Genomic DNA, 17,116 nt, shown 5'->3' with positions numbered 1-17,116 from the left:
TAACTATCATTGAGCAGAATAAAGAAAAAAGAGTGAAAAGAAAGGACAGTCTCAGAGACTTCTGGGACAACATTAAATGCACCAACATTTGAATTGTAGGGGTCCCAGAAGAAGAAGAGAAAAAGAAAGGGACTGAGAAAATACTTGAAGAGATTATAGTTGAAAACTTCCCTACTATGGGAAAGGAAAGTGTCAGTCAGGTCCAGGAAGTGCAGAGAGTCCCATACAGGATAAAGCCAAGGAAAAACACCCAAGACACATATTAATCAAACTATCAAAAATTAAATACAAAGAAAAAATATTAACAACAGCAAGGGAAAAGCAACAAATAATACACAAGGGAATCCCCATAAAGTTAACAGCTGATCTTTTAGCAGAAACTCTGCAAGCCGGAAGGGAGTGGCAGGATATATTTAAAGTGATGAAAGGGAAAAACCTACAACCAAGATTACTCTACCCAGCAAGGACCTCATTCAAATTCAGTGGAGAAATTAAAACCTTTACAGACAAGCAAAAGCTAAGAGAGCTCAGCACCACCAAACCAGCTTTACAACAAATGCTAAAGGAACTTCTCTAGGCAGGAAACACAAGAGAAGGAAAAGACCTACAATAACAAACCCAAATTAATTCATAAAATGGTAATAGGAACATACATATCGATAATTACCTTAAATATAAATGGATTAAATGTTCCAACCAAAAGACATAGATTGGCTGAATGGATACAAAAACAAGACCTATATATATACTGTCTATAAGAGACTCATTTCAGACCTAGGGACACATACAGACTGAAAGTGGAGATGAAAAAAGGTATTCCATGCAAATGGAAATCAGAAGAAATCTGGAGTAGCAATTCTCATATTAGACAAAATAGACTTTAAGATAAAGACTATTACAAGACACAAAGAAGGACACTACATAATGATCAAGGGATCAAACCAAGAAGAAGATATAACAATTGTAAATATTTATGCACCCAACATAGGAGCACCTCAATACATAAAGCAAATGCTAACAGCCATAAAAGGGGAAATCAACAGTAACACAATAATAATAGGGGACTTTAACACCCCACTTTCACCAACGGACAGATCATCCAAAATGAAAATGAATAAGGAAACACAGGCTTTAAATGACACATTAAACAAGATGGACTTAATTGATATTTATTGGACATTCCATCCAAAACAACAGAATACACTTTCTTCTCAACTGCTCATGGAACATTCTCCAGGATAGATCATATCTTGGTTAACAAATCAAGCCTTGGTAAAGTTAAGAAAATTGAAATCGTATCAAGTATCCTTTCACAACACAACACTATGAGACTAGATATCAATTACAGGGAAAAAAAACTGTAAAAATTACAAACACATGGAGGCCAAACAATACATTACTAAATAACCATGAGATCACTGATGAAATCAAAGAGGAAGTCAAAAAATATTTAGAAACAAATGACAATGAAACCACAATGACCCAAAACCTACGGGATGCAGCAAAAGCAGTTCTAAGAGGGAAGTTTATAGCAATACAATCCTACCTCAAGAAACAAGAAAAACTCAAACAGACAACCTAACCTTACACCTAAAGCAGTCAGAGAAGAAGAACAAAAAAACCCAAAAGTTAGCAGAAGGAAAAATCATAAATATCAGATCAGAAATAAATGAAAAAGAAATGAAGGAAACAATAGCAAAGATCAATAAAACTAAAAGCTGGTTCTTTGAGAAGATAAACAAAATTGATAAACCATTAGCCAGACTCATCAAGAAAACAAGGAAAAAGACTCAAATCAACAGAATTAGAAATGAAAAAGGAGAAGTAACAACTGACACTGCAGAAATACAAAGGATCATGAAAGACTACTACAAGCAACTATATGCCAATAATATGGACAAGCTAGAAGAAATGGAAAAATTCTTAGAAGAGCACAACCTTCTGAGCCTGAACCACGAAGAAATAGAAAATATAAACAGACCAATCACAAGCACTGAAATTGAAAGTGTGAATAAAAGTCTTCCAACAAACAAAAGCCCAGGACCAGATGGATTCACAGGCAAATTCTATCAACCATTTACAAAAGAACTAACACCTATCCTTCTCAAACTCTTCCAAAATATAGCAGGGGGAGGAACACTCCCAAACTCATTCTACGAGGCCGCCATCACCCGATACCAAAACCAGACAAATATGTCACAAAAAAAAGAAAACTACAGGCCAATATCACTGATGAACATAGATGCAAAAATCCTCAACATAACACTAGCAAACAGAATCCAACAGCACATGAAAAGGATCATACACCACGATCAAGTGGAGTTTACCCCAGGAATGCAAGGCTTCTTCAGTATATTCAAATCAATCAATGTGATACAGCATATTAACAAATTGAACGATAAAAACCATATGATAATGTCAATAGATGTAGAAAAAGCTTTTGACAAAATTCAACACCCATGATAAAAACCTTCCAGAAAGCAGACATAGAAGGAACTTAACCTCAACATAATAAAGGCTATATATGACAAACCCACAGCAAACATCATTCTCAATGGTGAAAAACTGAAACCATTTCCACTGGAACAAGATCAGGAACAAGACAAGGTTGCCCACTCTTACCACTATTATTTAATATAGTTTTGTAAGTTTTGGCGATACCAATCAGAGAAGAAAAAGAAATAAAAGGAATCCAAATTGGAAAAGAAGTAAAAGTGTCAGTGTTTGCAGATGACGTGACTATACATAGAGAATCCTAAAGATGCTACCAGAAAACTACTAGAGCTAATCAATGAATTTGATAAAGTAGCAGGATACAAAATTAATGCATAGAAATCTCTTGCATTCCTATACACTAATGATGAAAACTCTGAAAGAGAAATTAAGGAAACACTCCCATTTAGCATTGCAACAAAAAGAATAAAATACCTAGGAATAAACCTACCTAAGGAGACAAAAGGCCTGTATGCAGAAAACTATAACTCACTGATGAAAGAAATTAAAGATGATACCAACAGATGGAGAGATATACCATGTTCTTGGATTGGAAGAATCAACATTGTGAAAATGACTATACTACTCAAAGTAGTCTACAGATTCAATACAATCCTTATCAAACTACCAATGGCATTTTTCACAAATTAGAACAAAAAAATCTTAAAATTTGTTGGGAGACAAAAAAGACCCCGAATAGCCAAAGCAATCTTGAGGAAGAAAAATGGAGCTGGAGGAATCAGGCTCCCTGAGTTCAGACTATACTACAAAGCTACAGTAATCAAGACAGTATGGTACTGGCACAAAACCAGAAATACATATATCAATGGAACAGGATAGAAAGCCCAGAGATAAACCCACACACATATGGTCACCTTATGTTTGATAAAGGAGGCAAGAATATACAATGGAGAAAAGACAGCCTCTTCAATAAGTGGTGCTGGGAAAACTGGACAGCTACATGTAAAAGAATGAAATTAGAACACTCCTAACACCATACACAAAAATAAACTCAAAATGGATTAAAGACCTAAATGTAAGACCAGACACTATAGGTCTCTTAGAGGAAAACATAGGAAGATCACTCTATGACATAAATCACAGCAAGATCCTTTTTGACCCACGTCCTAAAGAAATGGAAATAAAAACAAAAATAAACAAATGGGACCTAATGAAACTTAAAAGCTTTTGCACAGCAAAGGAAACCATAAACAAGATGAAAAGACCACCCTCAGAATGGGAGAAAATATTTTCAAATGAAGCAACTGACAAAGGATTAATCTGCAAAATTTACAAGCAGCTGATGCAGCTCAATATCAAAAAAACAAACAACCCAATCCAAAAATGGGTAGAAGACCTAAATAGACATTTCTCCAAAGAAGATATACAGATTGCCAACAAACACATGAAAGGATGCTCAACATCACTAATCATTAGAGAAATGCAAATAAAAGCTACCATGAGGTATCACCTAACACCAGTCAGAATGGCCATCATCAGAAATCTACAAATAATAAATGCTGGAGAGGGTGTGGAGAAAAGGGAACCCTCTTGCACTGTTGGTGGGAATGTAAATTGATACAGCCACTATGGAGAACAGTATGGAGGTTCCTTAGAAAAACTAAAAAGAGAATTACCATACAACCCAGCAATCCCACTACTTGGCATATACCCTGAGAAAACCATAATTCAAAAAGAGTCATGTACTACAATGTTCATTGCAGCACTATTTACAATAGCCAGGACATGGAAGCAACCTAAGTGTCCATCAACAGATGAATGGATAAAGAAGATGTGGCACATATATACAATGGAATATTACCCAGCCATAAAAAGAAACGAAAATGAGTTATCTGTAGTGAGTGGATGGACCTAGAGTCTGTCATACAGAGTGAAGTAAATGAGAAAGAGAAAAACAAATACCGTATGCTAAAACATATATATGGAATCTTAAAAAAAAAGGTTCTGAAGAACTTAGGGGCAGGACAAGAATAAAGACGCAGATGTAGAGAATGGACTTGAGGACACGGGGAGGGGGAAGGGTAAGCTGGGACGAAGTGAGAGAGTGGCATGGACATATACACATTACCAAACGTAAAATAGATAGATAGTGGGAAGCAGCTGCATAGCACAGGGAGATCAGCTCGGTGCTTTGTGACCACATAGAGGGGTGGGATAGGGAGGGTGGGAGGGAGACACAAGAGGGAGGGGATATGGGGATACATATATACGTGTAGCTGATTCACTTTGTTATACAGCAGGAACTAACACACCATTGTAAAGCAATTATACTCCAATAAAGATGTTAAAAAAATGATAAAATGATTGAATTTTTAAAAAAGGAAAAAAACAGAAGCTCACAATCCAACAGGGACTGCAGTTTACTGAATTTAAACTTGCTATTATTTCTCCTCCTAATCCCAGCAACTAGAAAAGACCATCCTCACAGTAGGTATTTTATAACTTAGCAATGAATTTACATTTAATAGCAGAAAACATAACAGTTTAGCAGTAGAGACAAGATTTATCTTAGTACTAAATTTTAAGAGAAACTGCATTAATGGATTTCTCCATAATGGACACCATCTGACAAAAAAGACTGTTTTCTACAGTGATATTGTGGATGATGCCAACTGAACTTTAAATACCTTTTTAATATTTAATTATAATAAAAGCTAAAGACGTGATATAAAATCAGAATTCAGTAAAAGCAGCTCTGCCGGGTGCTATTTTTTTTTTTTTTTAAAGAATTTTTTTTTTTTTTTTTGGTTCCCCCCCTACCCCGTACGCGAGCCTCTCACTGTTGTGGCCTCTCCCGTTGCGGGGCACAGGCTCCGGACTCGCAGGCTCAGCGTCCATGGCTCACGGGCCCAGCCGTCTCCGCGGCATGTGGGATCCTCCTGGACCGGGGCACGAACCCTTGTCCCCTGCATCGGCAGGCGGACTCTCAACCACTGCGCCACCAGGGAAGCCCTCGGGTGCTATTTTTAATATGTTACTTTCTATTGATTTAATTTGATAAAGAAATAGAGCTTAGAAAGCTCATTGGAGTGGATAGTTGAAATCCCATTTATTCTTTAATTAAATAATTCTACAACTATTCAGAGAACAAATTAGAAGGGTATAGAATTTATAATGTAACATAGGAGAGACAGTCATATGATCAGGTATGTATAATAAAGTGATAAGGGCTATTGGGGGAAGTTAAGGCTATGACAAACCACACTGTTCCTGACTTAGAATGTTAGTGAAGACTTTTAGGAGAAATAACGAGTAAGCTGAAAAGTAAATAATGAGAAGCAATCCAAGAGAACAGGAGAGAGAAAAGTTTGAGGCAGAGGGAACTGAACAGAAAGCTGACCCAGTAACCCAAAGAATAGATGACGATAGCTTGAACTTGGATAATGACAGTAGGAATCAAGATCCTTAGAATTCATTTGAAAAACAGATTCAAAGCAACAAGACTTACTGATATTTGCTTAGAGATAGCGAGAGTGGGAGATGCCAAGGATGACTCCCAGCTCCTTGAGATGGAACACCTGGTTGTGGTAATGCCCACAGAAGAAAGGAAGGAGGCATTGGTGTGGTAAGATATGAAATGAAATGGTGGTATGGTCACTATATGGTGACGTGTTAACTTCAGTTTTGGACATGCCTATGGGACATTCAAGTGCAAGTGTCAAGTAGTTGGAGCAGTAGAGGTTAGCAATAGTAATAGATGCTTTTCAGTTAGACCCAATAATTCTTTTGGTAAAAACTGAAAAACAGCCATTTCAACCCAGAGTGCTGTCTAGTGCACTTAGGACTAATTGTCTTATTTATTGAAGTAAGATTCACATGTTTCTGACACCAGACGGTACAGATACTCAGGAGCTGAAATCCTGCTATGGCAGTTACAGAGCCTGAAATGTATTCCTTCCCAGACTAAAGTCCATAACATACTTATTCCCCAAAGAATCATTTGGTGTCTGAAGTGCTGGGAATAATATAAGATCAGGAACTTAAGATTCTGTGACAAAGAGAATGGAAGAAGAGGACAAATATTGTCAGTCAATCACTTTGTCTATGAATAACATATCTTATGCCGCATAACGAGATAACCTCCCTTCTGTGATAAAGACACTAATTTTTGAAGAATTTAGTACTTCCTCACTCAGATTATTTAACAAAACTTCTTCCCAAGCAATACCTAAGAAATAACAGAAAGTTTTGTTTAATGACTAATTCCAAAGTCCATAAAATGTCATTTCAGGAATTGTTTCAAAACCAATAGGGTGGTTATATGATCCACACATCTTCCAAATTTTAAAAATGTATATATAAATCGTGTGATATCATTTTAATATAAAATTTACAAATACAAAATCAGTACTGAAAAGATATATTAATAGGTTTTAGACTTGCTCAAGTGACTTTTGTAACACAATATATAATATTCAGTTAAACATCTGGTATCTAAAGGTCAAAAAAAAACTACCAGCAAATTAAGAATTAAATGTTTATAATTAAACATGGTGATACTTGATTTAGTTCATACTGACCTTTTAACTGTCTCAGTTTGTGTTTCATAGTGTCTAGATCAGCCAAAATTTTGTCCTTTTTTAGCCAGTTCTTTTTTTTTATTTTTTCTGCTTTCTTCAAAGCTAGAATTAAAAAACTACATGATATTTTATCTTGCATTCTTCTTATCAACAGTAATTTATCATGCAAGCCAATAATTTATAAAGAACTTTCTGCTCCAAGAAACAAATTCAATTAGAAACAAGTAATTAAAAGGTAAGGGTCATTAAAAGAAACTTCATTTGAAAGATGACAGGGCTTAAGGCATTTCTTTATGGAATGGAGGGGGAAAAAAGAAGAACAGTGCTGTTTTATTATATAGATTTACCATATGTAATAGCCATATTTCATTTTCTATTTCCACAAACTATTTGGAGGTGATGAAAGTCTTCCTTGGAACCATTCATTTTTTTAAACATCCACCTACTGCCTAAAGGGTGCAATTCTTAAAAATGAAAATGTGCAGACAGGTCGTCTTCAGTGTGAATTAAACTCATTTGTTATTTTCTAATGTATATCATTATTCTCAGTCTTATAGACCAAGGATCTCTTTATCAATGAAATTAGACACTTTCCATGCAGAATACTCCATTCCAGTAAGAAAAAAACAGGCAATTGTGCAAATATAGGAGTATAGCTATCCTTGTGCACATGTTAATTGATGAACCTCCCGTTCTTTGCATAAATGTGATGTTATTATGTTGACATTATACACATTTAACTGATTTTCTTATGGTGACAAAAAATTTATTTCTCTCTCTCTTTATGCACTTGCTTGAAAGAAAGCAAAAACAAAACACTTACCATTCGGACTTAGAAATGGTTCACCGCAAGATACCCAGATGGCAATAGGATTTCTGAGGATGAGGGTGAGCAAAGACTTATCTATATCATCCAAACTATCAGATGTCACAGACTTTGGAAATAATTTGGTTTTCACTTTCATTCTTGTTGTTCCTGGGAAACAAATGACACATATACTATTGTTCAATGAATAATGAATAAATTTGCTTGCTGAATTCACTTGTTTATTCAAAATATTTTATTCTTCATTAATGACTTGATTTAAACAGGTTAATGCCCAAACCAGATGCAAATACATAAATCTGATCAGAAACTTCATATGCAACTAAATAATTTAAACAAATCTTATCGTAAATACATATTTTAATTCCTTTCTTACACTTTATCTAGTTATGAAAAAAATATGAGGTAGCTTACCAAAATATCTACTCTGAAAAGGGATAAAATAAAGAGAAAAAAAAGCAAGGAAGGGGAAAAAGGAGTATAGGAATAGACCAAAGCCAGAGATAAGGTGCTTCAGAGAACTCATCAATTAAATGATTAATAGTATCTATCTCATTCTGCTGTTGGGATGATTATAAAAAGGAAAGTGTTTAGAATAATATTTGGTCTAGTTAATTGTGCAAGCATCCAAAAAATGCTAGATAATATATTTATCACCACTATGATACTAGACATGAATACCACACTGTTTTTATTTGCTGGAGATAAAGCACTATTTGGGCGCTGAGAATCCTTGTGGCTAAAGCAAAGAGGAAAACACCATTTCAAGATACACATGGCTGACAGAGAGAGATAAATTCCTCAAGATACAACTTTCCTGGTCCTGAGATCTTAGAGAAATTTATTTCAGGGTCTTCATAAAGGGGTTATTTGTGATACAGCAAACAGTATCCTAATATATAATTAATACATATTGAGAACTTACTGTGTGCTAGGCATTTTACTAAGACCTCTATATACATTATCGCATATAATTCTCAAAATGATACTCTGAGGTAGGTCTACTCCTCTTTTGTACAGTAACTGTGATTTAGTCACATAGCCAGGTGGGGGCAGAGCCAGAATTAGAATCAAGGCCATCTGCTTCCAGAGCCAGTGCCTTTAACCACCGCCTTTATAGTAAGCATGACACTGAGTTTTAGATTGATGCCTGTTTCTTTTAATTTCCTCAATGCAAACCGATGTCATAACTCCAAGTCATGATTCAGTAAAGGGGACAGCCAGCTAATGCCCCTGCCTGATTCAAGGATAACCTTTAGAATATGAGGGGAAGGGATGGCCATACCCTCTTGGTAGACCTGCATGAATAACATTACCTCCAAGCAGGTTTTAAATAAGAATTTGAAAGAAGAATGTTTGAAATTTTAAATCTTCCAGAACGTGGAGATCAGATATTCCACATGCCAAATAAAGGCAGAACTATATGCTTTAGTGATCAGCTAAGCATTAAATATTCACATAATTTTTTTTTAAAACTCATTAGAAAACCAAACAAATAATATCATTATAAAATAATAGAAAAAAATACTGGTCTCTGCTCCCAGTTCCTGACACAGAGCTCCTAAATTCTTTGGAATTTCCTGGGTGCTAGCAGTGTCTTTTGTTCTAATGAGATGAATCTTGCTGGGCTCCTGGATGGGGGCTGGTCACCAGAAAGTCCAAGCCATGATTAGAAACTTGGAATTTTCAACCCTACTCCCCATTCTCCAGAGAGGGACTAGAAATGGAGTTGACGATCAATCACGCCTACATGATGAAGTCCCCATAAAAATCCCAAAAGTACACGGTTCAGAAAGCTGGCTTGGTGAACACATGGAGATGCTGGGAGAGTGGAGTGTCAGAGGAAACACAGATCTTCATGCCCTTTCCCACGTACCTTACCCTATGCTTCTCTTTCATCTGGATTTTCATCTGTATCCTTTACCATATCCTTTTATAATAAATGGGTAAACAGTAAGTAAACAGTTTTCTTGAGTTCTGTGAGCTGCTCTAGCAAATTAATTGAACCTGAGGAGGGAGCCAATTTATAGCCACTCAGTCAGAAGCACAGGTCTGGACCTCTGAAATGGGGTGAGTGGGAAGCAGTGTTGTGAGACTGGGCCCTTAACCTGTGGGATCTGACCTTATCTCCAGGTAGGTAGTGTCAGAATTGAGTTAAATTGTAGGACATCCAGCTAGATGGTGTGGGAGTTGGTGTGGGAAAAAACCCCACAGGTCTGGTGTCAGAAGCATTGGGAATGGGATACTAGTATGAGAATGAAGGAGAGACACACAGGAAGGAGTGGGTTTTTCCTCCTTAATCCTACACACAATAATGATAACTAATATTATTAAATTGCTAAGTATCAACCAGGCATTAATCTAAGTGAAATATATTCATATGTATATATATTCTTATGAATACACATTCATATTTATGAAGACTGAACTAGTATATATTCATGTGACTGTTAGTGTCCTCATTTTACAAATGAGGGAACTGAGGTACAGAGAGTACCCACGATCATTCATCTAACAAGTGACAGGTAGGAGCTGAACCCTGGTATTTTCAGCTCCAAAATCCACATTCTTAACCTCTAAACCATGCCTCTCAACACAACAACGGAAACCTGAGACAACCGCCGAATCACTGCTAGCAAGACTCTTTTTCATTTACCAAATTGTTGTTGGGGGCACAGGCCCTGCCCTCAAGTTGTACCTAGTCTAATGAAACGCACAAAGATGTAGACAGATAATTATAACACAATGTGCTAGGAGCTGTGATAGGGGTGCATTTGCTGTAGCTTCTGGGAGTTCATAGGAGCAGTGGAGACGGGGGAGGGGAGTTGGAGGACAGGAGGTGTAGAGAGGACACCTTCTCTTCTAATAGTAGGAAGAGATTTGCATTGATGTAGTCCCACTTTCTTAAGCGGTCTCCAGTTGGTTTTGGTTCTGAATTTAAGAACAGAACCTGCTCATGTTGCATAAAGTAGCTAAACTGTCAAACATGTTTTATAAATTCTAGGCAATTCATTTATTGTTTTGGGGCTGAAATCAAATTTACATTAAAAATTTTTTTTCTTATTATTCTGCAAGGTAAAAACATTATGAGAATTTCATATGAGTAGCTTCCTGTGATTTTTTTTAACTCTCGAAGGGGTGACTGAATGAAAGAATTACATTTAACTTTCATATGATCAAACATAAGTAGAATCAGCTAAATCCTGTAGAATGTAACCAACCTTCCATACTTTTAACAGGTGTCTCTTTTGTTCCAACAGGGGCTGCCTCTTCCTTTTGTCCCTCAGAGTCTCTCTGGATAAAAGATTTATCAAGAGCCCATAAAACCAAATCCCACAAGGAAAGGATTGTGGTTCCATCTTTGGTATACACTTTGGAGGCTGCTCTGGCAAGACCAAGTTGTTCCGTGCATTCTGCAAGCAGCTAAAAAACACAGACTATAAGGAACTGAGAAGAAATAGTGGTAGAACTGAGAATAATCATGATGAGCGTGTTAATTTAGAACTCTGAGAAAATCCTTTAATTTGAGAAAACAGAAAGCAATAGCTACAAACTTGATCTTTGATTAGAGATGATTTTTGATATTGGATTGTCCTACATAATCTCACAAATTAGTCCAATCCATCTGTGAAAATTCTTAGCTCCAAAAATTTAACACAGCAGCTATTGTATGTTAATACATTTTATCATCAGAGTATTTATTTCCTAAGAAGTGTAAACCTAGAAATCCAATTTCAATTGTGTGCTTAAGAATGAATAAAATTATTCTAACACTTCAGATGAACTGCTTTAAAATAAATGAACACTTGACTTTCAAACCAAGAACTGACACATTATTACTTCCATTTGGCAGATGGGAAATCAGGCTGAAAGGTTAATATTTTTGCCCAAGACCACAAAAGCCAGGGTCCCAGGGTGAATTCTGGAGTTGCTAACTTTTGTCCTTTGCTTAGTCCATTGAACAACAATATCTTAATAAAAAATCTGTTCGTACTCAGAGGGGTGAGTGAATGATTATGTGTGTGTGTATTTGCAAGGAAGTCTCCAGGGTAACTCCATATCATATTTAACATTGCTTGTAAAATATGTTGTTAAAGGTATTGGCCAGAATGTACAGACACAAGACAACCATCATGCAATGGAAGGACAAGGCTGGGTTTGGGTCCTGGGGACTCTCCTCCCTTCCCATGGCTGTGGGGAGCAGCCTCTAAGACAGAAATCACATGTTCCCTCCTAGCACAACTCCTGCCTCTCCAATTTGAAAATGAAATGAAACCCCCTATCAACAAATTAGTGCTCTGATTCTCCAGATGATAAAGGAGGTGGCATCTCTTAGGATACTGAGCTGACATACAACTTGAAGCTGGAAGGGGAAGGAAGGCAAAAAAGGCTTTCTGTTTCTCATTTTTCTAAGTCTATATCTGAAGAAATACCATCAAAAATAACATCTTTAAGAAAACAGAGATCTTGATCTCAGCAGCTTAAATTGGTAAAACTGGCCAGGGATATTTGTCACTCAATCTCACTGCTTTTTTTCTTGTCAGAGAAATCACCATTATCATTACCTCTGATGATTTGAGAAGCATTTAAGTGATAGCCACTCACCATGGGGAATGTTCCAGCCACAATTAACTTCCCATTTCGATATCCATCTCCATTTTTGTATGCAATTATTTTCACTGCCTTCTGGTGAGTAACTGCCATGCCACTATGAGATACAACTTGCGTGCAGGTCTTCATCCGTAAAGATAACAGACGTTCTTCATAATAACTTAAAGTGTTTTCAGCCTCATAAGAAGATAAATCAGCCTGATTTTTTTTTAAAAGAACAACAACATAGATCAACTCAAACTTTTTTCTTTTAGTTTTATTATTTTGTTATACTTCAGCCTCTTGATTTGTGTGTGTACATGGGTGTGGCATCTAAATTTTGAAATGTCACTTCATATGCTAAAAGTATTAGGTGCTGTAGTGGGAAGGACATTGGGTCCGAACTCCTCAGTTCTCTTCCCAGCCCTGTCACTGAGTCTCTAGGTGACTTTGGGCCTCTGGCTTGTGTTTCTGGCCTCCTCCTGTTTTCTACTTTGCCTTCCCCTGGACAGGAGATGGGGAAGAAGGATGCCAGGGCCAGAGAGAGCCTGGGGTTGAAGTAACGGACGCTAGTAGTAAAGATATTCTCTTATTCTTTGACTTCAGGATGATGCCATCCTGTGGTGGCAGACACTGATGAATGAGGAGGGGAATGAGTGAAGCCTTAACCACATGGTAATGAGGGTGGTGAACGCCACACTTCACCTTTTCCTTTTCATGGCTACTCAGGAAGCTGCCCTGAGGGAGAAGTTGTGTCCAAGATGCTGTAACACTGGGGATTCTTTCCGATCAGCTCACCCCCACCTCCTTAACACAACCCTACTGTCACCAAAGCAAAGCCAAATGCCTGCAGGCTTTCCCAGAGGACTGACTCCCCTTTTCCTTCAGTGATTGTTTCAGTTGATGTTTATTGCAACTGTTACGACCCTGCTCTTCTGCAATGTGTATCAGGTTTAGGGGAGAGAGGACAGTGACCTGGGAATAAGACCGGCAAGCCCTGAAGAGCACACCAGGTGGAAGGTTCCCACCCCTAAGGAATTGCTCCTTTTTATACAGTTGTGTAAGTTCCTCTTAGCTCTTCTCACTTCTAAACTTGAAGGAAAGGATTTTTTAAATGGTGCCATTTTAAATTAAGATCACAGGAAAGCAGCAGAGATTATTTTCTCCATGAGCTGTTAAAAAAAAATAGTATTAGACATGAATGCATGAATTCAGGCACCCAACATGAAGAGTCATTAACAACAACAGATCAAATTAGCCCTGAAAATACTAGGAAAAAAGGAGTTTACCCTGTGGATATAGGCAAAAAGCTACTCCACTAAGTAAAGATTTGCAGTTACTTCCTCATCTAAAAGCAACACAGGGAGTAGTGCAAGGTGTCAGGAGACGATTAAAGCTGCAGAAGAGCCCAATTAACTTCAAAGAGTATATCGAACTACTAACAGATAATGTATTTTAAGTTACAGTGGGGAAAAGGAAATCAATGCAGGTGGAATGGTAAAGGTGCCTCAACGAAAGATGAACTGGATGAGTGGAGATGAACTTGAGTGCAAGGCAAGTAATGAATGTATCAAAGTTTCCAAACTGATGCCACACATGTGTTAGCAGAGCTCAGATCATTACATACTCTGGCCACATCGATGACCTTGAAAGGTCCTTGTGAGAAGGGCTTCTGGGTCTCGGAGGCTGAGGCACAGAGGAATGGCAGCCCTGGAAGCAACTGTTTCAATCTCTTCTCTGCTCTCATGGATCGCCCACATGCCAAACAGAGCATTGTTTTTTTCTTTCCACTGGGTGAGAGATAATAGTATCCCTGAAAATGGAGGTAAAGATGCTTTTATTTGGTTGCATCTAAATTATGATAGCACTTTTGTAGAATATTTTGCCATACAAATAAAGCATTTTTATGATTCCCCAAATGCTAAATTTGAAATCTCAACATGAATGCATTATTTTGCTCTCTAATTATTAATTATTATATAATTATATTATATTATAATTATATTATAATTATAACTATTATATTATAGAGCAAAATATTTCCAAACGTTGTTGACTGAAAAAGCCTAGAGGCAATGACAATTCAACATCAATGAGTATAACTTGTATCCAGAATCAGAGTTTCTTGGAGGAATGGCCAATTCCAGATTTGGGGCAAGAAATATACAAGAGAAGCAAGGATCTCTTGCGTGCCCAGAAAAAAAGAATCCATCCAAAAGTAAAGGCATTATGTCAAAAAAGACACAGGCGCCAACATGAAGGACATTCCACTGGCCCAAAGTGGGACAATTTGGGAGTAAAATAAAATTATAACCAAAACACTTCAAATATGTTTGAATAGGTAAAGTCCCATGAGTTCATAATCATGTTAAAAATATAAGTAAAAAAAAAAAAAAGCAACAAAAAAGCCAACAAACAAACAAAAACAAAACTACTACTTACTGGAGTCCATTAGAAGTAAACTGGTACCAATTTACAACTCTGAAATTGGCCATTAGAAATTGTGGCAGATTATTTGCAAAGATGGCATAGTAAAACCATCCCATTCTTGTTTGCATGCCCTTTTGAAATTCCATTTTGCTGCTCCTCCAATCAAGAAATAAGAGTTTCTAGCTCCTTTCCTCCTTCCCTTGAATCTGGGCAAGGCCATGTGACTTGCTGTGGCCAATGTAGCATTAGCAAATGTGATGCAAGCAGATGCATAAGAAGTGCTTGCACATTTCAGCTTGTTCTTTTTTGGCTGCATTTGGAAGCCAGAGACCATAATGTGAGCTCACTTGAGCTAGCCTACTTAAGAAGCCTTGAGGAGAACTAAGGCCCCCACCAGACATGTGATTTGACCATTCAGACACCACAGCACCACCAAACTACTGGTGTGCCACCAGATAACTACAGCCACATTAGTGACCCTGGGCAAGACCAGCAGAACTGCCCAGTTCAGCCTAGCCCAAATTGTTGACTCAGAGCATAAAAATGGTTGTTGGCTTAAGCCACTAAATTTTCAGGTGATTTGCTACACTACAATAGATAATTTAGATAGAACAATGTAAGCATTTATCCTACCATCCTTTACAAACCATATTTCTGGGCAGTCAAATACCTAGTTGAAGAGGTAAAGTTCTTCCTTACACTAAAAGTTCAGCTAATATATGTCAGGGAACATAATAGAACTTTTAAAAATTGACCCTTTTGAAACTTCTAATGAAATTATTGATTTAGGCAAAGATCACAAAAAAGGCAACACTAAATGAAAAGTCATTGGGAATTGTTTTTTGATGTGAGATTAGGTTGTAATCACCTGAGCCCATGGAAAATCCACACTGTATCCCTGCATAAGTGATAAATATGAAATACACAGTAAAACCTATGAAGATTCTTGTCCAAAAAATGCTGAACATAAATATAATTAAACTCCAGTGCTAAATTTCTTTTATAGGCATTATGGGAGCCAGAGAAACAGGTTAAAGGATGCCATAGGAAGCAAACAGAAAAATCCAAACAAGAGGCATTCTATAGGATGGATTCTGCGACCAGCGTCACATCGGGACCTTGTTTGAATCCTGACTCAAACCAACCAACCATAAGAAGAATTTTTTAGGAAACCTGGGAAATTTTATTATGAACAGGGTAGTAGATGGCCAAAAATTACTGTTAATTTTATTAGGTGATAATGGCATAATGGTAATGTAAGAAAATGGTCAAATTTTTACAGGTGCATGCTTAAGTTTGAGGTGAAATGGTATCATGTCTAGGATTTGTAAATATTGCAAAACCTTGATAATAGTTGAATTTGGATGATAGGTATATGAGAATTCACTGAACTAGTCTCTCTACTCTTGAATATGCATGAACATTTTAAAGCACTTTTATATAGACTCTCTGATTTGCTTTGTTCCTCACAAGGCTAAAAGTTAAGTACAGCCAGAGTTAATATCATCATTCTCAATTTACAGATGAGAAAACAAAAGCTAAGAGAGGGAAGTTTTTAATCCAAGGATATTCAAGTAGTATGTGGCAGAGCTGAAGTACGGAGCTGTGACTTCTGATTCCAAGTTCTTGTTTTTTTGCCTTTGTCATATTTCTTCAACTATTCCATTTAAATACTTAAAGCTACCTCAATTCAGAGCCAACATTTAGATGATACTTTTGAAGATGTAATTCTTAAGTTCCACTATGGATTTCTCTATATGCACATCTGATTTCCATTTTCCTAAAAATTACTGGGAGACAGAAAATTAAAACATCTCCTCTCAGATGGAATTGAATGAATACTACATACAGAATAATTTGTACAGAAAAACACGGACTTCATGATGAATCGTGTGCCAATGGTATTTCTTATTACACTAAAGAAGCCTATTGAGGGCTTGCCTGGTGGCGCAGTGGTTGAGAGTCCGCCTGCCGATGCAGGGGACACGGGTTCGTGTCCCGGTCTGGGAAGATCCCACATGCCGCGGAGCGGCTAGGTCTGTGCGCCATGGCCGCTGAGCCTGCGCGTCCGGAGCCTGTGCTCCGCAATGGGAGAGGCCACAACAGTGGGAGGCCTGCGTACCACCAAAAAAAAAAAAAAAAAAAGAAGCCTATGACAGTATCTAGAAAATGTATTTTCATTCATTAAGACATCAATCCCTATGACTGTGGTGCTACTATTTTGATGGTTCCCAAA

General features: G+C 37.2%; 1 protein-coding gene across 1 annotated transcript in view; it reads right to left on the bottom strand.

Annotated features, from left to right (window-relative positions):
* The window catches only part of DCDC1 (doublecortin domain containing 1), a 456,279-nt gene that overhangs the window by 18,088 nt on the left and 421,075 nt on the right, over window positions 1-17,116 (bottom strand). Inside the window, exons 30-34 of the mRNA XM_067749533.1 lie at window positions 14,078-14,263; window positions 12,466-12,669; window positions 11,082-11,283; window positions 7,858-8,010; window positions 7,035-7,136 (exon numbers count right to left, since the gene is read on the bottom strand). Of these exons, the coding sequence (XP_067605634.1) occupies window positions 7,035-7,136; window positions 7,858-8,010; window positions 11,082-11,283; window positions 12,466-12,669; window positions 14,078-14,263 (847 nt within the window). The remainder of the gene's footprint in view (window positions 1-7,034; window positions 7,137-7,857; window positions 8,011-11,081; window positions 11,284-12,465; window positions 12,670-14,077; window positions 14,264-17,116) is intronic.

Source organism: Pseudorca crassidens, chromosome 9 (assembly GCF_039906515.1).
Source record: "Pseudorca crassidens isolate mPseCra1 chromosome 9, mPseCra1.hap1, whole genome shotgun sequence".
In the NCBI taxonomy this organism is placed as follows: Eukaryota; Metazoa; Chordata; class Mammalia; order Artiodactyla; family Delphinidae; genus Pseudorca; species Pseudorca crassidens.
This window is presented reverse-complemented; position numbering and strand designations above follow the sequence as displayed.